Genomic DNA, 26,657 nt, shown 5'->3' on the forward strand with positions numbered 1-26,657 from the left:
GCATAAGGGGGAACACTACATAGGGCACTGCATTTGGGGGGACCACTACTGGGGGCACTGAGTAAGGGGAACTAATTGGGGGCTGTATAAGGGGGACCACTACTGGGGATACTGTATAAGGGGCACTACTATGGGCCTGCATAAGAGGGACCACAACTGCATACTGGAGGTACTGTATAAGGGTACTACTGGGGTTAAGGTGCATATGGATAGGAATGTTCAGCGTGAAAATAAAGGGGTGTGTCATGTTGACATGCCCCATTTTTAAGTGACCATGCCCATTTTTTTTCCCGCACACATATCGGGATTGTTTGAGGGGGGGGTGGGGCTCCCTTTTCAAATTTGCCCTGGGCTCCAAATACCCTAGTTACGCCACTGTCCCCACCTCCCCTTTCCTACTCCTCTGCGCTTCCACCCACCTATCTTTGTGGACGGAGGAGGATCACAAGCAGCCAGGTGAGTCATATAAAGCCCTGCGGTGCAGACACTGCTGACTGCATAGGCTGCCTTGTAAATCTTCACAGTCTGCCTTATAAACAGCAGCCTGTGAAGATTTTCGGGGGCTGAACGCCATCTCAGGACACCATTAATTTATACAAAAGTATGTGAAAGTGTTAATTTTCACATGCTTTTGTATAAATTATGTCATAATGAATAGACCCCTCAAAGGTAAAACACAAAAACACACTCTTGCTGTACCTTGACAGGACTTTATTTTTTTAATGACTCCCCATTGAAAATGCTATGGAAAAAAAATCAGTGCAACAATCAGTTTATTTTACAAGTATATAGATGTTGCAATGGAAGGTCTAGTCTTCAGAATATATGTCAAATGGCAGCTGCAGTGAGTTTTCAACATGTCGTTTCAGTCACAAATTCAATTAATATATCAAGTATAAGTTACAACTTCTTGCAGTTTACAGTAAGTTGTAGTGACCAGTATAATGATTTTAACTAAACAACATCAGTTTTGAGAAGTTACTCTTTAAGCACCATCTATAAAAATGACTCTCAAGATATATAGGGGCCTATGTATCAAGCCATTTTTTAGATAAACTTATGCAGAAACTGCAGTTTCTGCATAATTTTATGTATCGATCCTATGTACTAATGGCACATTGCAAGAGATTTCACAGAAATCTCCAGCAAAGTGCTAATTAGCGCTGCAGATCGCAGTCCCCGTTATTATCAAGGAGGACTACGATCTGACCCCTATGTACTAAACTCCAAAAAGCGAAGCTTTACGGAGTTTAGCACCGTTAGTTTACACCATCTTCAGATGGTGTAAACTGCTGTTTGCCTATGGGGGCTCTCGGTGCAGGAGAGAGATCTTCTCCGAAATGCCGGGGATATATGTTGCGGGGACAGCGGCTACCGCTACCGCTGTCCCTTCGAGTTCCCGGTAGTACATACTGTAGCCGGGATATTTTCATTTAAAACTAAATATTCCCGGTGAGTTGGAACGTTAAGAATTGTCCCAGTACCGAGATTATTAATACATAGGCCCCCTAGTGTATTGTTGAAGAATGCACTTATTTTGGTCAAGGTCCACTAGCCTCTATTAGATAAACATACATAATCTAAAAGTTAAAGGTAATATGGAAGAAGAATTTCAATACATAAATGGAGCTAAAATAAAGATAAAAGTAACTATACACATAGTATACAGTATGTATAAACAATATATATGTGTATTTAGATATATTAATTCACATGGTATAAAACCATACAACTACTAAGAGGTACAGAAGTTATTTTCCTATTTGCACATTGCCACAGGAAAAACTATTGTCTCTTTATACACCTACCCATGAGTGCAGCCATTTCTGATCTTAATGAGACTTACAATATTGTTGGCAAAGACTAGTGTGTATAGCCAAATGCTAAAAAACACTATTTCCTATAATCATGAGGTAAAGAAGTTTATACATATATTAATGTCACTAAAATGTTCATATAAACATGGCATCAAGATTTTATATCAATACAATGGAAAGTGACAGGGGTGTAACTAGGTATATGAAACATACTTGCTGACAATCAGCTCCCTCCTTCCGGAAGGGAGCTAGTTATTGGCTAACAGCGGGGGGCGTGGCCGGTCATTGATGCCACATTGGGGGCGAAGCCGCGCGAATCGCGACACCGCCCCCCTTCCCCCGCTGTGGGGGTATCTAGTTTATTCTATGGGGAGGTCGGGAGGGTTGCTGGCTGCCGGGAGGCTTGTCTGCCTTTCCGGGGGGTCGGGAGCGGCACCCGAAAATCAGGAGGCTACCGGCCAAATCGGGAGGGCAGGCAAGGATGATTTGAAGGAACCATAGCAAACGTTTGTAAGGACCCCCATGTACCACTCAATGGTGAAAAATTTATATAACACATGTAACTTTGCCAAGGCAGATAGGCCCCCTTCAGCTCTGGGCCCCATAGCAGCTGCACCCCTACCACCTATGGTAGTGATGTCCTTGGTTACTGATAAATAAAAATTTTGAATTTGAAAATTCTAAATAAGGAGAATAAAATATTTTAATTACATTTTGAGGTGAACTGCAGTATGGATGTGTTAGAGAACTAGGCCTTTTTTTGTTGTTTTACTAATGTTGTAAATAAGTTCTTACAGTTGATAAAGCAATTTCAGCACTGCTCTCAGTCACCACTTTTCACTGCTACACCTGTGATATGTTATTGTGACATCATATAACAGCACAAATCTTGTATAGCTAAGCTGTTAGGTAGATACTCTGACCCTAGCATCTGCATAAACTTGTACTTATGTACTACTCTGTCATCAGGATTGTGTACATCACGAAGTGGGATGAGGAATGTGGATTAAGCAGGAAGTGACCCAAGAGATACAGACAGAAGTGACAGAAACAAATACAGCTGATATAGACATGGGACCAGCGCAGAAGGGGGGGAAAGAGCAGGTAGCAGCCTTACATGTGACATAGATCAGCTAACTGAGGGCAGACACAGAAACACAGGACATCTACTTACTATCATCTGCACGAACGGTGAGCAGAGAAGAATAAACGACAGTCAATAATTCAATACATAGAGCAACGTGTTACCGCACTGCTTAGAGGAAATCAAACAGCCTTTCTAATACTGTCTACCTCTTTCAGTATCTCTAATGCTTAGTATACTAAAATGATAACACATATGCCATCCAGCTATCTTGTGACACACTTTGTACAGTGTAAGGAATTTCTATACACAACAAAATCTGTTTGGAATTCCCACCAAGAACTCTGCTCAGTATCACCTACATGAATCCTAAAGACTGAGGGGTAAATTTATTAAAGTGAGAGTTTTTATAAGTGAGTTTTAGAAGTGATGTTGCCCATAGCAACCAATCAGATTCTACTTAACATTTAACTAGCACCTTCTAGAAGTTTATAGCTAGAATCTATGGGCAACATCTCTTCTAAAACTCACTTCTAAAAACTCTCACTTTAGTAAATTTACCCCTGAGTCTTATTTTATTTAATAATATATGTTGGATCCCCAATATGACACTGCTATTGTTGTCTCTATCTTCCAAAGTGTCTAGATTACAGTCTAGTATCAAAAAGGGGAAATAGGCTCTTAGAGAAAGCACCAAAGACATCACAATAGATCACTGGCAAGAGGGTTTTGAATATATAAGATCATTATGTGACTGACTATCTCTATCTATCTATCTATCTATCTATCTATCTATCTATCTATCTATCTATCTATCTATCTATCTATCTATCTATCTATCTATCTATCCTTACAAATGTCCTAATCAAGCACTTTCGCAGTTCCCTCTTCTCATTATGTGACTTCAGGATGCAGTTGTGCATAATTAAGCAGAACCTGGGCCCTTTAGCAATATGTTTTAGCAGCATATTTTATTACATTTGGTGCCTATGATGCTTGAGAAAGAAGTAGTATACTTTGAAACTATTTGCAGCTCACATACACGGATACAGGTTACTAATATTCCACATAGTTCTGGGTTACCAAAAGCCCCAAAGTGTTCTATACCTGCAAATATTGTAAGTTCATACAGTACGTATGGATTTTTATCTATAACAAACTCTTCTCTCATGAATTGTACCATGTCTACATGGTTAAAATGTCAACATGCTACAAGTTGATGTCTGGTTAAAATGTTGACATATAACATATACTGTATAGTCATAATGTTGACAAATCTTAGCATTAGAGCTAGAGCTAGGAGGACTTGTGGAGATTTCAACATGTCGACTTTATGGCAATGTCGACATGTTTCAAGTCAACATTGTGGATGTCGACATGATGACCATGTTAACATATCAACAAGTCACATAGAACTCCTGCACCCAGACCGGGGGGCGAGTTACTTAAAAGGGGGGCTGCCAAACTCAGTTTAGCACAATCGTACATGCATATACTACAGGACTGGATTCAAACACATCATGTATTTGATGTATTGTGGCTGTCTTTGTTATTCTTTCTTGGCAGCCATACCTCCATTTTAATACTACGACAGGGGTAGGCAACGTGTGGCACTCCAGCTGCTGTGGAACTACACATCCCATCATACCCTGTCCCAGTATAAAGCGATGGCACCATGCGACGCGATTGGGGATCCGACGTCCGATATATCGGGCAGTCCCCACACACAGTGCGATCGGGTGACCGACCGTTCCATATGCCGGCTCCACCCTCCCCTACCCGCATAGCGCTGCATGGGATCGCACATCATATCCCCTGATTGACTGATCCTGCAGTAAGATCAGGGGGTGCGATGTACGACCCCACGGGTGCGTGCTCGGTCCGACATCAGGCCCATATACCATGCGATATACTGTAGCAGCCAAATTGTACCAATCCGTCGGAGTGGCTGCTTTATCGCACCGTGTATGGCCCGCATAAGGATGTAGTAACAGCAAAACTATGGCAAGGCATTCTGGGATGTTTAGTTCCACAGCAGCTGGAGTGCCACAATTGCCTTCCCATGTACTACAACATATTCAACTGTCTTCCGTTGATCCTTGTTTCTATTTGGGACAGCTGGCATTATGGTTCTACCATTTAATTACTGGAACTTTTTCTTTTCTATTTTGAACAATAGCAACCACTATTTATTGTGCGTAGCACTGACTTTATAACTCCTAGGCTGCATCATTGTTAGATTACAGTTTAGTAAGGTTATCAACTGTCTTCCATTTGTTTCTTCAGTATAATAAGTTACTTTCCTTTGTCTGTACATGATGCCTAAAATCTCCTATGACTGAACAGGGTATTCCTTAGAGCAATGCTATGACCTAAAACCACAAGCTACATTTTCATAGTTACCAACATTTGAATCACATTTGCAGGAACACTTGGATGCTGTGGCATGAAAATTGGACAAGATCATTAAAAAATGACACTGTTTTGTTTTTAATATATATCGTACATAACAAAAATTGGAAACTTAGGGGTCAATCCTATTAGGCGTGAATTGCGAGATACGAGTTGCAATTTTCACTTCGAATTCGCATAGCGAATTCATTTTGCAATCCAATTAGCAACTCGCACTGATCAGTCAGACTGAATTCGCAAGTTTCCCCTTGGACACCCCCCCTAAAGACCAATTAGGCAATTGGAAGTTTCTAATTAGCTTATTTAGTCCAATAATGACATGTCATTTTTTGAGGTAAAAAAAAAAAATGTCCTCAAATTACCCCAAAATCAACTTTTTCGTTACTTTAGGTACCCCAAATTTAATTACAATAATTTTTTTGTTGAAAAATAATTGTTTTTTTATTTTTTTTCCATTTTTCAAGGTGCCCTCAAAGTACCCGAAAATCACCCTTTTTCCTATTTTTTTTTTGCATTTTTCGTTTAATTCGTTTGAGATTAAACGAAAAGTTTATTTTTTAACATTTTCTTGCATTTAAAAAAAAAAGCACAAATCAGCCATTTGACACCATTTTAAAACCTACAGTACCTTCCTATTACCCACAAACAGCCGTCTATACAGTCCTGCTTACGAAAATTATCCATTTTGGGGGGTCCAGGATGGTCTCCCCACATTTTCATGCATTTCTCGCAAATCTCATTTGGCAGTTAATTCGCACCCCTCCGCTGCGAGTAGTGCAAATAGGCATTTTTAATTGGATTGGAGAATTGTTGGGAGCGCGATTCGCGGCGAAGTGTGCGAGTTTAAAGAAACAAACTCAAAACTTGCAATTCGCACCTAATTGGATCGAGCCCTTAGAGGTATATTTACTAAAGGTCGATTTTAATTGATTTTGATCAATTTAAAATTTATCAAAATCAACATTGTTGTTGAGTTTAAATCACACTTTTACTAAAAAACTTATTTTTGATTTTGTTTTGCAGGTATTAGTAAATGTCTGATTTATCCCTAGAAACACAACATCGATGTTGATCAATTTTAAATTAATTTAAATCGTCCTTTAGTAAATATAATCCTAATATATACATCCAGCACAAAGAGCTAGTGAAGTGGTATTGAAATTTTTTTTTCCCTTTTATGTGCAATGGTTGCAAGATTACAGGTCTTGCATACATACAGTAGTGCAGCAGTTTAGTGTGGTCAATTAGTATTCGATAAATTTTAACATTGCTCCTGGTGTTCTGAAGTGGTACTGGAAGTGTGCCCTTATTAAAAAAAATAAAGCAATTGTCAGAATATTTATTAACATCGGTAGATGTTCTAGGCAACAGGCGCTCCCTTTATGGTTTTGAGAGAGGATGTGTGTCAGGGAAAAAGTGTATACATAGAGAAATACATAAAGAAGTATATGTTCCTTAATCCTTGGGCAGAAGTCCCTTTCTCTGCTGTTCTTTCTTGGTGGACGGAATTCCTTACTTCAAACAGACTTGAGAGTGGGAAAACGAATATATACTTTTCCCCTGACACACATCCTCTCTCAAAACCATAAAGGGAGCGCCTGTTGTCTAGACCATCTACCGATGTTATTTACTGTTTTGAAGGGTCAGAAGGGATAGACCTTAGAGTATAGACAAAGGCAGACCCCGATACAAAGTGCCCAGTCATTCACAAAAAATTATCTTTATCCTAAGAATATTTATTGTTGGCATAATTGGAAGCATTTGGTGCTCTCTGTTAACTTTGGCATGTACATGAAATCTGTAAATGATGTGCTTTTCTCATACAATCCTCTGGATTTGACCGAATCTGCTGGCTTCTAATAATATTCATAATTAATACTGTATTAAAAGATAAGCAGGACATTCAGCTAATCATGTGCAATACTCACAAGTAAAAATACAGCGTAATAATATGAGATATGGTAAAAACTTACCTTTGTTATCTCTATTTCTACAAAGTCCATAGGGTTCCACAGGATACCTTGGTGTTTACCTTGGGGTATAGGAGTGACGTCAGTCATCGGGCACCATAGAGTTAAGCTTTCAGCCTCCCAGGATGCACTAGGGTCCCCCTCCTATACCCCGCCCCCGAGCCAAGGCACCTCAGTTAGTTACCAAGCCATAGGCCGGAGGAGGAGAAGGAAGAGAGAGAAAGAAGATCTGGACACACACAAGAATCACACTCTCACCAGAGGGAGACGGGAAAACCGGTGACCAGACCAAAGCCCATCTGCAGCACAGGTGCGACAGGGCGGGAGTCCTGTGGAACCCTATGGACTTCGTAGAAATAGAGATAACAAAGGTAAGTTCTTACCATATCTCATATTTTCTACTTCAGGGTCCATAGGGTATCCACAGGATACCTTGGGGATGTCCCAAAGCAGTATCCTTTAAGGGTGGGGACGCTCCTGTGCTGAAAGGAGAATCCGCCGCCCGAAGGAAGCATCCTGAGAGGCGAAGGTGTCAAACCTGTAATACCTCACGAAGGTATGAACAGAGGACCACGTAGCAGCCTTGCAGATCTCGACTGCAGAGGCACCACGTGGAGCTGCCCACGAAGGACCCACAGACCTAGTGGAATGAGCCTTCAAAGAAGGAGGAACCGGCAGACCTTCATGAAGATAAGCTTCAGAAATAGCCATACGGATCCAGGCTGCTAAAGTTTGCTTTGAAGCAGGCCAACCCTTTTTACGGAAACCATAGAGGACAAACAAGGCGTCCGACTTCCTAAACGAAGAAGTGCGGTCAACATAAGTCCTTAAGGCCCGCACAACATCCAAAGTGGCCTCACCCACTGAAAGACCAGGTGAGTTAAAGGCCGGAGCAACTATTTCCTCATTAACATGAAACTGGGAAACAACTTTGGGAAGAAATTCAGGCCTAGTGCGGAGCACTGCCCTGTTCCCATGAAAAATCAAGAAAGGGGGTCTACAAGAGAAAGCCCCTAAATCAAAAACACGTCTGGCCGAAGCTATGGCCAGAAGGAAAACAGTCTTAGCTGTTAGCCATTTAAGATCCACTGAGCCCAGTGGTTCAAACGGCGGTCCCTGGAGAGCCCTCAGGACCACAGCCAAATCCCAAGGCGCCACAGGTGGAACAAAGGGCGGCTGAATGCGGAGAACACCTTGCATAAAGGTGCGCACATCCGGGATTGTAGCAATCCTACGGTGAAACCAGACAGACAGGGCCGAAACCTGTACCTTCAAAGAAGCAAGGCGAAGCCCATGATCTAGTCCCGCTTGTAGGAAGGCAAGTATCCTAGACAGACGAAACTTCCGCGGTGCATAACCTCTCGGTCGACACCATTGGAAGAACGTATGCCAAACGCGATGGTATATCCTCGCGGACGACGGTTTCCGAGCTCGCAACATGGTACGCACCACCGAGCTGGAAAACCCCCCGGACCTCAACATGGCTGTCTCAACAGCCACGCCGTCAAAGACAGCCGAGCCAGGTCCGGGTGAAGACAAGGACCCTGCAACAGAAGGTCCGGTCGTAGCGGCAACCGCAGAGGACTGTCCACGGATAGACCCTGAAGGTCTGAGAACCAGTGCAGTCTGGGCCACGCGGGAGCTATCAACAGGAGCGTCCCTCCTTCCTGTTTGAATTTCCGGATTACCCATGGAAGAAGGGAAACCGGAGGAAACAGGTATGCGAACCGGAACGTCCACCGGACGGACAGAGCATCCACCAGAGACGCCTCTTCGTCTCTTGTGTGAGACCCGTACACCGGCAACTTGTTGTTGTGCCGGGACGCCATGAGGTCGATCTCTGGAAGACCCCACCTGTCCACCAGCAGTTGAAAAACGTCCGGGTGCAGGGACCATTCCCCCGGATGAACGTCCTGGCGACTTAGAAAGTCCGCCTCCCAATTTAGCACTCCCGGGATGAAGACCGCTGATATGGCCGGAAGATTGCGCTCCACCCATACCAGGATCCGAGACACCTCTACGAGAGCCGCCCGACTTCGGGTTCCTCCTTGCCTGTTTATGTAGGCCACGGTGGTAGCGTTGTCCGACTGGACCTGCACCGGGCGACCCTGGAGAACCCGATGTGCCTGCTGGAGAGCATTGAAGACCGCACGGAGTTCCAAGATATTTATTGGTAGCTCCGCTTCTGTCGGCGTCCACCTGCCCTGGAACAAGTGTGGACCCGAAACTGCTCCCCAGCCCGAAGACTGGCGTCCGTTGTCAACAGGACCCAATTTGGTACCCAGAACGGACGTCCCTTGCTGAGATGGGTCGTCTGCAACCACCAGGCAAGGGACAGGCGAACCTCCGGGGTGAGCACTATCGTCTGGGACTTCAGAGACTGAGGCAGCCCGTTCCACTTGGACAGGATCAGGTGCTGCAGAGGTCTGGAGTGAAACTGGGCATATTCCACCATGTCGAACACCGACACCGTGGAGCCCAGTAACCTCATCGCCGAGTGTAGAGACACCCGGCGGCTGTGCAGACAACTGCGCACCCTCGACTGTAAAGCAGAGATCTTTTCCTTTGTCACAAAGATCCTTTGCTGAACCGAGTCCAAAAAGGCTCCAAGGTGCAGAATCTGCCGAGACGGGATTAGAGTGGACTTCTGCCAGTTTATTAACCAGCCGTGCCGTTGCAGTAGTGCAATTGTCAGGTCCAAGTGGCGCAGAAGGAGCTCCGGAGATCCTGCCACTAATAAAAGGTCGTCCAAGTACGGCAACATGCGGACTCCCTGCAGCCACAGAGAAGCCACCATGACCGCCATCACCTTGGTGAACACACGCGGTGCTGTTGCCAGGCCAAAAGGTAACGCCGAAACTGAAAGTGGTCGCTGCGGATTGCAAACCTGAGAAACTGTTGATGGCGCAAAAGAATAGGGACATGCAGGTAAGCGTCCTGTATGTCCAATGACACCATGTAGTCCCCAGGTTCCAACGCCAGAATGATGGACCGTAGGGTCTCCATCCGAAACTTCGGCACCCGCAAAGACTTGTTGAGAGCTTTGAAGTTGAGAATCGGACGATACGACCCATTGGGTTTCTGCACCAGAAAAAGATTGGAATAGAAACCCTGGCCCCTCTGGGAGAATGGAACAGGCACTATAACTCCAGCCTGGAGCATAGTGTGCAAGACCTTCCGCAGCTCCGTGGCCTTGTTCAGGTCTGATGGTAGACCCATGGTGAAGAATCGAGCCGGGGGTCTGTGCCGGAAAGAGAGGGTGCACCCGTGGGAGACCACCTCGAGAACCCAAGTGTCTGTCGTGGTGACCGACCAACACCGGGCGAACTGCAGAAGCGGCCTCCCACTTTGGGATCCCCCAACGGGAGGGCCGGACCGTCAGGCCGCAGGCTTGTCATCAGGCTTAGGGGCCGGACGTCTGGTACTCCATGCCTGCTTCCAGGGCTTGGCCGATTTCTTGGGACCAGCCTGTCGGGGAAAAGACTGTGGGTTGGGCCTGCCCTGGGCCCTATAAGACCGAAAGGACGATGGTCCTGAACCAGAAGGAACCGCGGCCGACGGGAGACATGCCGATTTGGCTGCCGCCAGCATGGCCACAATCTTGTCCAGATCTGGACCGAAGAGAACTTCTCTGTTAAAGGGCAACGCCTCCAAACCCTTTTTGGAGTCAGCGTCCGCCTTCCAGGATCGCAACCACAAGGTGCGACGAGCAGCCACCGCTGCTGAAGAAATTCGAGACACCAGTGTACTAATGTCTAAGGCCGCCTTGTTGATATAAGTGGCCGAATCATGGAGATTACCAATCAACTCCGTTTGTTCACCCGGACAGTCGGAATCAAAGGACGCCTCCAATGAATCCGCCCAGCGCTCCATCGCTCTGGCAACCCAGCAAATGGCCATAGCCGGCCGCGCTGCCCCCCCCGCAAGGGAATAAGCGGACTTCAGGCAGATCTCCACCTTGCGGTCCGTAGCATCCTTAAGGGAGGACATGGATGATCATCGGCAATGTGGCACTACGGACAAGATGTGTCACATGAGAATCCACCTGTGGAGGGGATTCCCACTTAGCAAAATAATTATCCGTGAACGGATAAGCCACTGCCAGGCGCCTCTGCGGCTGGTATCGCTTGCCAGGCTGTTTCCACGCCTCCTCTAAATGGTCCATTAACTGACCCGAAAGAGGAAAGACTGTGGCGTCACCCTTCACATCCTTAAAAAAGGCATACTTGGATTTAGCAGCTGGGGGAACTTCATCCTCAATCACCAAGGCTGTGCGGACTGCCCGAATAAGTCCAGGAATATACACCTTGGACCTAGCGTCAGCATCCTTAGTAGGTAGAGGTTCCTGATCGTAAGGATCCAGAATCTCCCCATCATCAGACGTCCCTTCGTCATCCTCATAAGGAGCCGACAGAGACGCCACCGGCCGTTTATGTGGCCGCATCACAGCCTCCCCCTGCAACACATCCAACAAGTGCTGTACAGAACTCGTCAGGGAGTTAACCCATGCCAGCTCCTGAGAAACCGGGAGAGGGGAAATAGGGAGACTGTGGGGTACCACCAATTGTCTTGGGAAACCCTGCATGGATGACGACACCACTGACTGCTGGGACAAACCCATCTGCGTAAACGCGGGCTGCGGAGCTAACTGGCCCAATAAGGTTGTAAGCTCCTGAGCGAAACAAGCCCAGGGCGGCTCCTGTACCGGTGCTGTAACCGTAATAGGCCGCACCATTGACAAACACTGCCGGCAGAGGCCCTCCGCGCTACCCTTCCCCTCCGCTAAAGGTACTTTACACGTAGTACACTGTAGCCGGCGAGGAAAATCACTTTCAGACATGATGGTACCAAGTATGTGACCCCTCTCACCAATTGTATTTTAAAGAGGCGAGAGACCACCCTGCAGCACCGCACCGCAAGGGCTTAGCAGAAAGAACAGGGACAGTAATAAAGCTGACAGTCAAAATAGAAGATACAGGCAGCAGCGCTAGCACAGTCACATACAATGCAAAGAAAATCAATTCCTGCACTAACCAGCGCTGATCATTCAACTACGCAGACACAGAGTCTGGTAGGACACAGCGCTGCATACACAGACCTGACCACAGCGGAGGAGAGGTATGCGGGGGGACCCAGACCACGATGCTTCCGTCCAGGCTTCCAGCAGCGTTCACCATGCGTTCAGGAAGATGGCCGCCGAGGAGCAGAGAGGAGGCTGGCCTGGGGGAGGAGCGCTGCCACAGGGCCAGTCGGCAGAGTGCAGAGAGGGCTGTGTGCAGCGGGGGAGGCGCCGGCTGTGAGACAGGGAAGGCGCGCTCCCCTGGCATGCATTTAACCCCCGGGACGCCCCAGCGCTACCGCTCTGCTGCGGTCCGCTGTCCCAGGGGGGTAGTGGAAGAGCAGGTTCTTACCTGGCTCCACGCTGCAGCCAGTCCCCAGGGAGCCCCCTGCCTGGGGACTCTGGACCATGTAACAGCGGGGACCCACCGCGGGACCCCACTGCTTACCTTGCTGTCCCCCTTGATTCCGGCCATGGTCCGGAACATCTGGGGTCACCGCTAGCTGTGACCCCAGATGCTCACCAGCATCCCCGGATCGGTACCGGCGTTCTGGTACCGACAGGGGTGTAGGGAAGACAGCATGGACGTCAGGACTGACTGTCCATGCTGTACATCCAGATGTGCAGCCACAGCTGCATGCAGGAAAACTTCAGGGGCTCTTCTTAGCCCCCACTCCAACAGGTGCACCAAACTAAACTGAGGTGCCTTGGCTCGGGGGTGGGGTAGAGAAGGGGGACCCTAGTGCATCCTGGGAGGCTGAAAGCTTAACTCTATGGTGCCCGATGACTGACGTCACACCTATACCCCAAGGTAAACCCCAAGGTATCCTGTGGATACCCTATGGACCCTGAAGTAGAAAATGTAATATTTGAATACTACATCATTGTTATTGCAAGCAAAAGACATTTTCAGGACCAGAGTATTTATTATGTAGTATGTACATGTTACATTAATAAGTCATTAAGCTATCCACAATTATCTGTGTAACAGCCCAGCCATACATATAGCCTTCATGGCCAGACTGGGTGAAAGGTAAGATAGGTTCTGGGTAGCCTAAAACCTAGGTTCCTTTTGACAGGCACAGTACTAGATGCTTTGCTACCACGCTCCTGTAAGCTGTCCTGTCACTGCATGAAGATAACATCACTGTGACATGAACTAAGAGGCGTAACTAGGTATTTGAAGGGTCCATACTGTGTAGGTGGACTGTTGGCATACTGTGTAGGGGCACTGTTCATATTATCGGTGTATGGGGGCATTATTCTTATTATCGATGTATGATAACATATTACAATGCTGATAAGTCTGTGTGGCATAAGTATTTATTAAACTCTACTGGTATAATGTGTGAGGCTCACTGTGGACATTGGAGGAGTAAGCACATTTGATCATAACTCAGGCATGTCCCTTATCATGCTTTAAAAGCAACAATGGTTCAACAGTCTCTAGTTGTTACTTTGGAAGATTAAAGAAAGACAACCATGTACCTGTCTCGTTTTACTACTTACAATTTACAATTAAGTATATACAATAACAGTGCCCCGATACAGAAGAGAAGTTATTTACAGTACTAGTCACTAGTGTACATTTTAAAATAACACTTTAGAAATGTGTATAAATGTGGTGTCTTCAAAGTTAATGCTAAGGTTTGGTTTGCACTCATGCCCTTTAATAAGATGGTAACTGAAACTAAACAACCACAATATTACCTACTAAAGCCAACTTGAACAATGTAGACCAGTGGTTCCCATCTCCAGCCCTCAGGGAATGTTTTCCAGATATGCTTACTAGGACACAGGTGTATTTATTACTGACTGACACATTTTAAAAGATTAACAGGTGTTATTACCAAATAGTTCACTTATTATGTGAAGAGACCTGGAAAACATGCACTGTTAGGGTTTCCTGAAATTGGAGTTGGAAACACTGATGTACATTAGATCCTGGAAACACAAAAGTAATAAACCTTTAATGTAACAAATATTACAGTAATACTTGTGTCCTGGCAGTGAAGAATTTGTCTTTATGAGCTTTTCAGCTACATAAGTGAATGGGTGACCAATACTCACGCAGTATATATATACCAAGAGAAAAAAGAAGTACAAAACACAATCTAAGGAACCATCCGATTCAGTACTTACATATTATGTTAGTTAAATGGGGAATTCCAGGAAAGGAGAACTTTGTAACAGTTTATAATATGTGGGAACCTAAATCCTACCACACGCACTTTACCCTAACACACGCATTTTACAAATTATACAGTACTATCTACCCACACAACAAATGCAAATGTAGTAGGTTACAATAATGTACTCCATTAGCAGACAGAAATAGTTAGTATTTACTAATACAGTTGAAACATTGCCCAGGACATGTCCATGAATCAGACATTTGCTTTTCAGTAATCTCACTAGCAGCTGCTGATTGGTTTCTGTGCACTGAGCCACCTATTTATAACCACAGGATAGTTAATAAGGGATCACTCAGTGACATCACAGTCAGCTTACAATACTTGAGTAGCTCATTTTACAGAATGAACAGAATAGTATTTATTCAAATTAAATGGACAAACTGCAAGGCATAATCACTTTTGTAATTAAAATAACTGAAAAATGAAACCACTGTAGGTCTGATTTAGAGTTGTAGGCAAATCTGACAAATTGTGTGTATGGAAATAAATTCCTCTCTTTTTGTCCGGATTCAGAGTTGCGGCATCTATGCCACTTTACCGACCCATAGCTGCCATCACTATCAGCGTGCACCTGTGCCAGCCCTCAACCTGGTTGCAAAAAATTGATTGGTCAAGAATGCGGTAGCTCCCATGCTCTGACCAGCGTGACCCCATTTATTCCTATAAAGAGTGGCCGCGAGTGACCTCTCATTTGCAGTAGGGCTCCTGAGGAGCAGAAGCATTTATTTTAGTGTTGCCAAGATCATGGATGCTGGCACTTGTGGTTCTCCAAGTACCATCATTACTGGCCCTGGGCTGACTAGTCTAGGGCTGGTTGACATTATGGCAAGTGGACCTACATGCTATAGTGTAGCAAAACCCTGGCTGGTCCAGTCTACTGATATTGAAAAATAGGGAAGAACCTACTATGTAAGTGTTTCTTCAATTAACTATTTATAGTATAATTATATTATTAATCTTACTTACAAGTGCCACCTGGGAACAGGGGGGAGATGCTTCCCATCAGCAGCAGCAGGCAGCAGTGGGGAGAACACAGAGCAGCCGGAGGAGGATCTGCTCACAGCCGCTGAAAGCAGGTATGTACAGTATATCGCGCTGATATACAAGCTGCCATGTAAATGGCAGCTTGTGAAGCCTTACAGTGGCCTGTATGCCATCTGAGGATGGGGCACAGTAACACATTCAAATTCAGAAAACACATAATTTTTGGAATTTGATGAATTGCCTAACTTCTACATCCCTATACTGCACAAGTAACCAGGAGATATCAGTGACATCTCTTGCATTACTAGAATAATAAATGGGGCTATCACTTATAAAAAACATTTTTATGTAAATTACAAATGACCCTTAAACTAGATAATTAAGAAATGGACAGTGCTATTCATTTGCAAACAGGGACTGCACTGTAAGGCTAGCAGACACTTGTAGTCTATGCTTTAAAGTCATCAGATATTTTGTATTGTACATTGTCACCATAAATTTGTTGATCTTTAGTTACAGTTCCAAAAAACTAGAGGGTCACTATGATAAAACCACTGCAAGTAACACCACATTCAACTGTCACAAGTTGTGGATGGCTGATGTAAGGGGAGAACTGAAGCTCCAGGATCCTTTATCTGCACAACAGTATTCACTTTGGAATAGATCATAATGGCATCTCACAGTCAGCAAATGCTGAGATTAGGGAATTTATCCCTTTGTTAAGCTGCATACACACACACAACGATTTTGTTATGAATTATTTTATGAACGATTTTATGAACGATTTTCTGTCAGATTATCCGTCAGATTTTTTAAAGTGTAATGAACGATTTTTTTGAACTACAAACGATTTTTGCATATTCCCTTAATGAAAATCGTTGAGTTGACAAGTCTGACTGAACTACAAATGTGAACGCGCATGAACGATAATCGTTCATCGTTTGACTCAGAAAGTGAACGATTTTTGAAACGATTATCGTTAAACGATATTGTTTAATGATAATCGTTCAAAAAATTGTGTGTGTATGCAGCTTTAAGGTGCGTACACACTGGGCGATATTACTGAGCGATTGCACGATTACGACATCATAATTGTGCAATCGCTCAGTAATCGTGCACAAATCGTGCACTTTTATGTCAGAAACGACCAGCGATGCTCGTTCCCGCTCGTCGTTTCTGACATTGTCCATCGCCTGAACATGCAGCCCAATCTGACGATAACGACAGATTGGCATGTTCAGGAATGTTGGACTGTGCCTGCACTGAACGACTGATCGTTCAGTGCAGACACTACAGGTGATCAGGAACGACGGTACGATTACAATGTCGGTATGCCATTCCATTACCTGTATGTGATGCAGTTTAATTTAATAAGAAATCAAGTAAAATATTCAAGGTACTTTATATGACTGATCTACTATTCAGCCAGCTAAATACATCACATTTTAGTTACTGTCAATTTTTCTTTGTTCCTTACAAAGGTGCTTTAACCTAGCTATTTCACAGCTAAACTTGTAGCACCTGTCTTATGAAGGGAAGTGGTCACACTATAATATATATCTTGGAAGACAATTTGCATTAAGTTTAGCACCTGAAAAATGTATTAAAATAAAGAAGGCCAGGGAAAGCTCAGGAATCAGAAAGCTCTTGTGGCTTTCTGATTTTAGGCTATACAGCTGTTTCATCTGCAAACACATTCCAGACTGTTGCAATGGTACTGACTACGCTGAATTCAGTTCATATATTTGATGAAACATCACTGTATTCAGTGAAATAGTTGCTACAGAGAATGCCATGGATAAAGAATAAATATTCTGCTACATGCAACATTCTGTCTGACAGCACGTACACTGGTGATATACACCTGGTGCTTTAGAGCTCATTTTCAACCCTTGGGATTGCCCACTTGGACTTACTATTTTCCTGCTTTTTAGAGACTTACCGTCTGGTCCGTCAATGGTGGTAGTACAATAGTTTTTTCCATAGTGTTCATTACAAGTTTCCATAGCTCCTTTAAAACACGTTTCAAAACAGTCTTCTCACAAATTTTAGCAAAAAGAGTAAGGCTGAGGAAAAGAAGCAGAGAGGTTTGTTATAAATGCTATTACAAACATCACTCTAGTTATTATTCCTTACACTCAATTCTGGATCACAATGTATGGTAACTTTTTACTCTGCCCTAGTTGTCTAATTACACGAATTGCCACACATATTACTGAAGCTGCATACACACACAACGATTTTTTTAATGAACGATTTGAGTAAACGATTTTTTCCCTTGAAAAAATGTACTAAAATCGTTTACTAAAGTTGTTCATTTACTAAATGTCATGAACGATTTTTATGAACTACAAACGATTTTTGCATATTCCCTTAATGAAAATCGTTGAGTTGACAAGTCTGACTGAACGACAAACTACAAACGACAAACTACAAACGTGAACGCGCATGAACGATAATCGTTCATCGTTTGACTCAGAAATTGAACGATTTTTGCCATCAATTATCGTTAAACGATATCGTTTAACGATAATCATTAAAAAAATCGTTGTGTGTGTATGCAGCTTTAGGTGTCTCTCTGGTCAGTGTTAATGAATTTCAATATTTGACCCATTCAATGTTATTAAAATTTGATCCAACCTTTAATATTATAAGTAGAGCTAAAACGAATACATTAAAATACTTGGTCTACACAATTTTCAGACAGTTTAAACCCTTGAACACATAAACAAGGCATGATGAGTTGTGAGGTAACTAATTAGTGAAGATATTGACAAGATTATGAATTCACAAAAAAACAACAGTTGGGGCAAGTAACGATCACTCACTGAATAACAGGTCTGCTCATCTCTAATAATAATTAAATCTTAAATTACTGTTCCACAGATTCTCTGCTATTCCTCTGCTACCCCTTACAATATATTATTGTAAAACCTCCTCTTCCACTTATCATATGACCCCATTCTTTATATATCCTGCTTACTTGCTGTCCAGTGGGTCCAGTATAGGCTGTAATACATTATCAGCATCCTGGGCCACACTACTGCAGTTACTGGCAGGCACGTTTCCTGTCCCTTTGACTTGGCTCAGAATCTCTCCCATCTGTTTCACACACTCCTCAATGTGCGGTTGGAAACTGGGGAAAGTTGACAAGAAGTCCAATGAGAAAATATATTTAGAAAATGCAAAGTAATACTTTTATTCCCAGTAATAATTAACTTTTACTTAAGAAAAGGTGTGATCATTGGGGCAGCACAGTTGGTTAGCATTACTCCCTCACAGCACTAAGGTTTGATTCCCTCAAGTGCCTCAACTGTGAGGAGTTTGTATGTTCTTCCAGTCCTTGCGTAGATTTCCTCTGGGTACTCTGCTTTCCTCCAACAATCCCAAAAAAATACAGACAGATTACTTGGATTTTTTTTTTTTTTTTAAATAATAGTCTATGTGCCAAATGTAATAGGGTGAGAGTTTAGAACATGTGAGAGTTTAGCATCACATTAGTCGAGTTTTATCTTCAAAATGGGAAAACATCTGAATGAGATTTTAAATCGTGAAAGTTTTTTGAGTCTGAAAAACATGCGAGTTTGCTCTGTTGCTTTGTTCTCGGACTCTATTACATTGGCCGAGTTTAAAAAGTGTGAGAAAACTCTTACATTTTCTAAACTCTCACCCTTTTACATTTGGCCCTATATGTGTATGTACATGTGGTAGGAAATATAGGGAAACATGTACTAAACATTGGAAAGTGATAAAGTACCAACTAATCAGCTCCTAACTGCCATTTTAAAACAAAGGCTGTAAAGTTACGAGCTGATTAGTTAGTACTTTATCGCCATCCACTTTGTCTCTCCTCAAGGCTTAGTACATCTCCCCTATAGATTGTAAAGTCCACTGGGGCAGAAACTGTTGTGAATGGCAAATATTCGCTGTAAAGCACCACAAAATATGTGTGTGCTATATAAATAATAATAATAATAATAATAATAATAATAATAATAATAATAATTGTTAATAAATAATTATTCTTCTGTTTTGCTTTAAAAAGATTAACACTACAACCATTTTCTTTTTTTGTAAAGTGTATTTTAAAATTATGTTACTTATATGAAGGATGAGTCATTCATTACTGAACATTGTAAAAAATCTAGCGAATAAGACGGATAAGAAGAATCAAATGAAGCAAAAGGCAAATAAACATTATTTTAAAAGTGTGCAAAAACATAACATTCAATTTTCATAAATAGACCCACTAAAGACTAAAAAAAACCACTACAATAACTACAGACCTATTTTTTAGCCCCATATCTTGTAAACTATTTTAGGGTGAGTTGAATATAACATTGTAAACATGATATGGTTTTTGGCAATTATATGTTTAAAGTTACATTATATCAATGTCTGACATGAAAAGAGTCTATTTTGCCAGTTTATGTTTAAAAAATTGTGAGAAACAATTTTCTTAATTCAGGAGTTAGTGTTACCATTTTCCGTCAATAAGAAAGTTTTTGTATCGCTGTTAATCGTAGTAAAAGAAAATTTTCACGCAGATGAATTTACCAATGAAGAGAGTTATTGTCTGTAGTTACCGTAAAATCAATACCTCTGAGTCCATCTGGGTGACAATGGGTTTTGAGGGAGAGGCTGAGGAGTAGGCACTCAAGAAGCTAAAGAAAAACCTACTAGTCAGGAAAAGAACCCTCACTCACCTATTCTAACTAACTACCTAAGATATCATCAAGCTTTCTAAAACTGATGGAAACTAACTAACAGAAATAGTTCAACTAAACAATACCACTGTCACGAACCTTATGGGAAAAGCCAAGGGTAGGGTGGCTAGGGCACAAACAGGTAAGTGACAGCTAGGTCTCCCTAATGCAGCCAAACCCAGGTTTGCTACACCTGCCAAGAGGCGCAGAGTCTAACTCACTTGGTGGTCTTCACCAGTGACCCCTGCAGTTGGGATATGGGTTTCGTTGCACCAAGTGAGCAGGTCACGGCCCTCTGGACAAGTACCTGGGAGTGGCAGGAAGACCGGAACTATATTAGAATGAATATTTGAAAATAGGAGATCAGTGTGAACTGAATACTTGAGCACAGGAGATCATGGTATGCACTGAATACTTGAATACAGAAGATCAGCGAATGAACTGAAAACTTGAGATAGGAAATCGGCAAATGAACTGAATACTTGAACACAGGAGATGAACTTAATAATTGAACACAGGAGATGAACTGAATATGAGAACACAGGAGATGAACTGAAAACGTGAACACAAGAGATTAACTAAATACTTGAACACAGGAGATGAACTGCATACTTGAACACAGGAGATGAACTGAGTACTTGAACACAAGAGATGAACTGAATACTTGAACACAAGAGTTGAAATGAATACTTGAACACAGGAGATGAACTGAATATGTGAACACAGGAGATAAACTAAATATGTGAACACAGGAGATGAACTGAATACGTGAACACAGGAGATGAACTGAATACTTGAACACAGGAGATGAACTGAATACTTGAACACAGGAGATGAACTGAATACTTGAACACATGAGATGAACTGAATACTTGAACACAGGAGAGGAACTGAATACTTGAACGCAGGAGAATGTACTGAATACTTGAACACAGAAGACTGTACTGGAATTGCTAGAGGTCCAGCTGAAAGCTAACTAGCAATTAGCATGAAAGCTGACACCACAGTAACACAAGGAGGCTGCAAGAGAGCCAAGCAGCACACTAAAAACAACATAGGAATTTACACGTAACACTGGAATTCTGTGAGAGCTTAAGTAATACACAGGGAATTAGCATGTGAGCTAATATAAGTAACACTGGTGGTCAGCATGAGGGCTGAAACAACATACTGTAGGTACTTCGTGGAAAACACCGGGATAGCATAATAATCACTGAGAAGTCGAACAGCAATTTCCTGTTCCTGGAGTTAGACTTAAATACCCCCGGGTAGCTGGTCATTGGATCAGAAGATCAGTTCAGTGACCACAGGACTACCATTGGGAGAGAATTGTCAGGTGATATGGATCAACATGGCTGCGCCCATGCCTGGCACCCCGGAAACCAGGACACACGCATGGAAGCCCTGGCAGTCCCGCGGAGAATACCTCCACTCCAGCGACTGAACACCTAAGCCCAAGGACGCCGGCGAGGAGCGGCCGATCCACACTAAATTGCCATTTGGCCGCCCTGCACTACCTCAGTAAGCTGTAGCAGCTGTTTTGATATAAGCTGCAGCATCAAGAAAGTGGCGCTCCATTAGGGGAGACTGAAACAATAAGTATAGGGTCCAAGAACACCCATGGGTATCTGGTGACCCTCTTGCGGGATGTAGCGTGAGATACAGACACCGATACCGGCGCTATCCAAATGCATGCTTCTTTAAAGCCTGATCCCTTAAGGAAATTTAGGCAACTACCGCTTTAAAGAAAATTGGACTAGAAAGAAAATTTATCCTAACTTTTAAATCTTCGTGCTTCTCCTGCAGGCACTAAATAATAAACGTAGGAGCTAGAGAAGGTGGGAGGGTTGAGAGGGAGGGGGGAGTTTTAGCTTCTAGAGTTGACTACTGTATTTAGTGCCTACTACTCAGCCTCTCCCTCAAAACCCATTGTCAGTGTTCCCCAGATGATGTGAAAGAGGAATATCGCCGGGACACCTGAGTTATGCTCAGCACCCCGGCCATACTGGCTGGCATTAGTAAGTGGATTCTTACTACTTGACCAGTTTGATTTGGGGCCTTTTGTGCATGTGCAGTGGAATTAGAAGCCTGAACTTGGACTTCCAGAATAAGTAAGAAAACATTTTTAACAAAATAGTAAAAACATAGAAAAAACTATATATTTTTAATATTTTTATTTCAGGAATAAATGCTTTATTTAAATAATATTTTTTTTCCTGTAAGGCTCTTCCACTATCCCCATCCTGAGAAAACAGAATTGCGGCGGTACATCTATGACTGTAATCTTTAAGGTTTCCCCATGCTTTGCATGGAAGAACTATCACCAACAAATAAATTATCTCCCTGTTATAAATATGCCCTTTAAGATTATATTTGTTCTTTTTCCCACATACATTGGCAAATATAGACACTAAAAAACTGTAAATGTTTTTTTCTCCAAAAATGAATACTTATCTGTCTACATTAATAAGGCATTGGTCCCCAAAAATTTCCTTCCATTTGTGACACATAAAAATGTTGATTATCATGATCACATTAAACATGAGTCCCACAAGGTCCCATATCTTCACTTACCTTGTAGCAAACACTCTGCTGAGCTCATCCAGTACATTGTTGAGTTTCACCTGTAACTCCTTGAGGATGTCACTTGTTTCAGGGTCCAACTAAAGAAACAGAAAGTAAAAAGGTGGAGATAGATGAGGCTAATGGCCCAAGTGGATGATTCATGCATGCCCCTAAATGACTAAAATTATTCTGAGAGACTAAAGCTGGCCATACACGCTACAATTATCGGGGCGATCCGCGGATATCGGGCGGATTGCCCCGATAATTGTAGCGTGTGTGCGGGTGACCAAGGGTTAAATATTGCTCGGTCAGGCATGCCGGATTGTCCAGCATGCCCGTTCGATGCGATATTTAACAGGTTATCTGTCGGCCGCATCGGGCAGTGTATGCCCTTCTGCGACCAACAGACATAAATTTCCTGTGTTCCTTCCCATGGAAGGAACAGGGAAATGTCTCCTCCCCAGGGGCGGAGCGCAGATGTCGGGCTAATACACTGTGAGTAATCTCACAGTATGCCGCGGACATCTGCAGCTGGCAGGCAGTCAGATAAAATGTCTGTGGGTCTGACAGGCATTTTATCTGGCCGTGTATGCCCAGTTTAAGAAGTCAGTAATTAATATAATGTAAGTAATCATTTATATTTGATATTGGAAGCATTGCATCTTACCTGCATTTGTTTCTCACTTTATCAGATTGGTATTCTCTATTTTTTTATATTTCAGCTTCACCTATTTTAACAATCAACTCTACAGTGTTTATTAGGATATATTCTACAGGTCTGTCTACTAAATTATAAGTCATCAGAAATCATCAGAATTATTCAGTTATTGTGTTGCTTTCTATTTTTACAGCAAGATAGGGTCATACTTTTCTAAACTGATATATCCTTTAATTCTAATGACCTATGTAAAAACAATGATCAGAAATATGGAATGACATAACCATAAGTAGCTTTGAAATATAGCAGTTACATTGGGTAAGGGACAGTGTCACAGTGCACTCACATCCTTTCCACCCATTGCTTCAAACATTTTTTCTAGCTGGACTCGAAGCTGCTGGATGTTATTCATTAGGATACATGGCTGTTGAGATAAAAAAGAAAAAAAGATAGCTGAAAACACATTGTACAAAGTTAGTTTGGGACAATGAATTGCTTTTTATTTGAAGGATCAGGGCCTGAAACTGAGTCGAACGTAAAGCTGCCACAGTTCATTTAGAATTTATTAACAGTTACTTATATCGTGCCAGCTTTACAAGTGAAAACCGTAATAAAACCAGATTGGGTAATAACAGACGGAGGGCCTGTTTCAGCAGTGTACGCAATTGCAACTACGTACGCAGATCGGCTGATTGTTCAATACTGTGCATGTGTATGCACAACACTGTGCCTGCGCTGCAATCGCACTGTGATTACGCACGCAGATAGGAATCCATCGCACAGTGAGTGACAGGCCATGAGCATTTGGGGGTGGTGACGGGGGAGTGTTTGGAGAAACACAGGCATGGCTGTCCGTTTGAACGCCGTTGCTTGCGATTGCATTCGCAGCTTGAGTACTCACTGCGTGTGACGAGACTTGCAATTTCTGCAACGGGTCAGACCTACTGTACTTGTGCATGACGGGCCGATGTGCTTCGATGGTGCCGATGTATACGCAGGACTGCGAGGTATTGCGAATGTGAGAAAGCAGCAGTGGGCGTCTCTATGCTAGCTGAGCTGTGGCAGACATCAGCATATTTTTGCAGCTTCTTTGCATGCGATTACACAGCTGCGATCGCAATTGAGAATTCATACTGATTGAATAAGGCCCCGAGAGCGAAGGCATAGAATGCAAATGTTTACTACACATACTACACATACATCCCAGTCTCGCACATTGAGCATACGTATATTTGCCGCCCATTAACACCCATATTCCTGTAGGTGAATATGTCTGAATGGGCGTGTAGTGGCCATGTGTGCAGAGCTGCAATGCAATTCTGAGTAGGGTGCACACATCTTTCAAACGGATGTTCTGGAACCAGCATGACCTGGTGTAACTCCAAATACTCTCTCATTGCAGGTTCTATGCATTAAGTAAGACCCACAACAGCAGAGGCGAAATATTGAGTAACGTTGCGGTTAGACTGTTGTTTCTAGGGGTCCAACTGTCCCCAGTTATCTCTCACTCCTCATTGATGGCAGTATGCTAGGTGAGGAGAAGCAGAATTAAGAGTGATAGTATCTTCTACCCCGACTTTCCTTTCACTTTTGGAGTGTATTACATACCGACAAGTTTTACTTTGTTTTAGGTATTTATAAGCAACATATGAGGATTTCACATATGCAATTATTATACAACTAGTAGGTGTGTTATTCTGCTATTCAAAGCCATATTTGAATTGTAACACTGTCTAATATATTTCGCCATCTTAGTGAACTGTTAATTTTGAGATTAGACCTAATTAATAGGTTATTTATTAAAAGCTAACATCATTCTGACTTTTATAAAATGAGGCACTTATACTAATCATCCTATTAGAAGAAATTAAGAAACGTTTCCCATTTACACTCAATCTCATTAGATTTAGGGATTGTTTGATTTAATATACAGCTGGGTGCGACCACATATACTATTCGGATATATTTGTTTTATGTGTTATGTTGTACGTTGGTATTTTTCCATAGCATTAATATGCCAATAAAAGTTATATTTTAAATAATAACATAAACATTTTTTTAAGAGTGCTCACAAACAGAGTTTCTTTTTTCTCTTTATTTGTAACGCCAAATGACAATGATGACTGTTACATTTGCTGGCGGATGCTTTGGGTGCTACATGCGGTAGTTGTGACTATTTCCAACCACGTAATGTGATGGCCTGGACTAATTGAGACTTACGGGTGGATTTAATAAAGGCTTCTAAAACTTAATATAGTGGTGTTGCCCATAGCATCCCAACAGATTATAGCTATCATTTTATTATTGCATCCTAGAAAATGATAGATAGAATCGGATTGGTTGATATGAGCATCACCACCATTTGTCAGTTTTAGAAGCTTTAGCAAATCTACCTCTTAGACTGGTGTAAAGTGCATTTAAGATGCCAAATGTGATTTAAAAAAACAACAACTATATTTTACTGAAAACAATATATTTTTATATAATACTCAAAATATTACAGTGTGAGGCAGATTCCAAAAAACATTGGTTGAATGAGTACTGTCTACTTATAGGACGGTGCAATCTACTGACTCATACGGAGACTAGTTATCTAAGAATGAAAAGGAGATTAAATCAGCAATGCTGTGTCTGGAAGAATAAATATCTCACATATATATCTTCTGTTATTGATTCTTATCTATGAGTCCAACACTGAGCAGAACAAAAAGGAAAGGAAGACATTACACAACCATAAACTATACATCAGAGACACCATTTATGATTCTATGGAACTCTGGTGAATAATAAACAAAGCATGAAGATATACTGAGGTCAGGCTTTGAAGAAAATAATAACAAAATAAAGCAATAAGGTAGTAGAGTAAGCAGAATTTGTGTGCCTGTAACGTGATAGCTTTTGGGTCATTTGTGACTTTACGTCACGGCATTTGTCTTTAAATTCTGTGTTTGCCTGCATTGGACATAATTATAGAGTTATATCTGGGAAACTTGGATGTAGAGATCATGAACGGCTTGGATTTGACTGTTCTTCCCACCAAGTTCCTACTGTATGTGAATCCGATGCAAAACAGAATTTTCTGAGAAAGCTTGGATCTAGCTCATGTGTTTTAGATACTAAATTACACTGCATCCAAAACATGCGAGCTACGATCTTTTCGGGGAAACTGAAGTTTTGCCTCAGTTACAGATCAGGACTTGGTGGGAA

At 42.5% G+C, this 26,657-nt stretch overlaps 1 protein-coding gene across 1 annotated transcript in view; it reads right to left on the reverse strand.

Moving 5' to 3' along the window:
* The window catches only part of UNC13A (unc-13 homolog A), a 239,759-nt gene that overhangs the window by 61,926 nt on the left and 151,176 nt on the right, over positions 1 to 26,657 (reverse strand). The window contains exons 32-35 of the mRNA XM_088450825.1: positions 23,797 to 23,874; positions 22,802 to 22,890; positions 18,505 to 18,657; positions 17,464 to 17,587 (exon numbers count right to left, since the gene is read on the reverse strand). Coding sequence (XP_088306951.1) covers positions 17,464 to 17,587; positions 18,505 to 18,657; positions 22,802 to 22,890; positions 23,797 to 23,874 — 444 coding nt within the window. The remainder of the gene's footprint in view (positions 1 to 17,463; positions 17,588 to 18,504; positions 18,658 to 22,801; positions 22,891 to 23,796; positions 23,875 to 26,657) is intronic.

Source organism: Taudactylus pleione, unplaced genomic scaffold, assembly GCF_031769625.1.
Source record: "Taudactylus pleione unplaced genomic scaffold, aTauple2 ptg000529l, whole genome shotgun sequence".
NCBI classification, from domain to species: domain Eukaryota; kingdom Metazoa; phylum Chordata; class Amphibia; order Anura; family Myobatrachidae; genus Taudactylus; species Taudactylus pleione.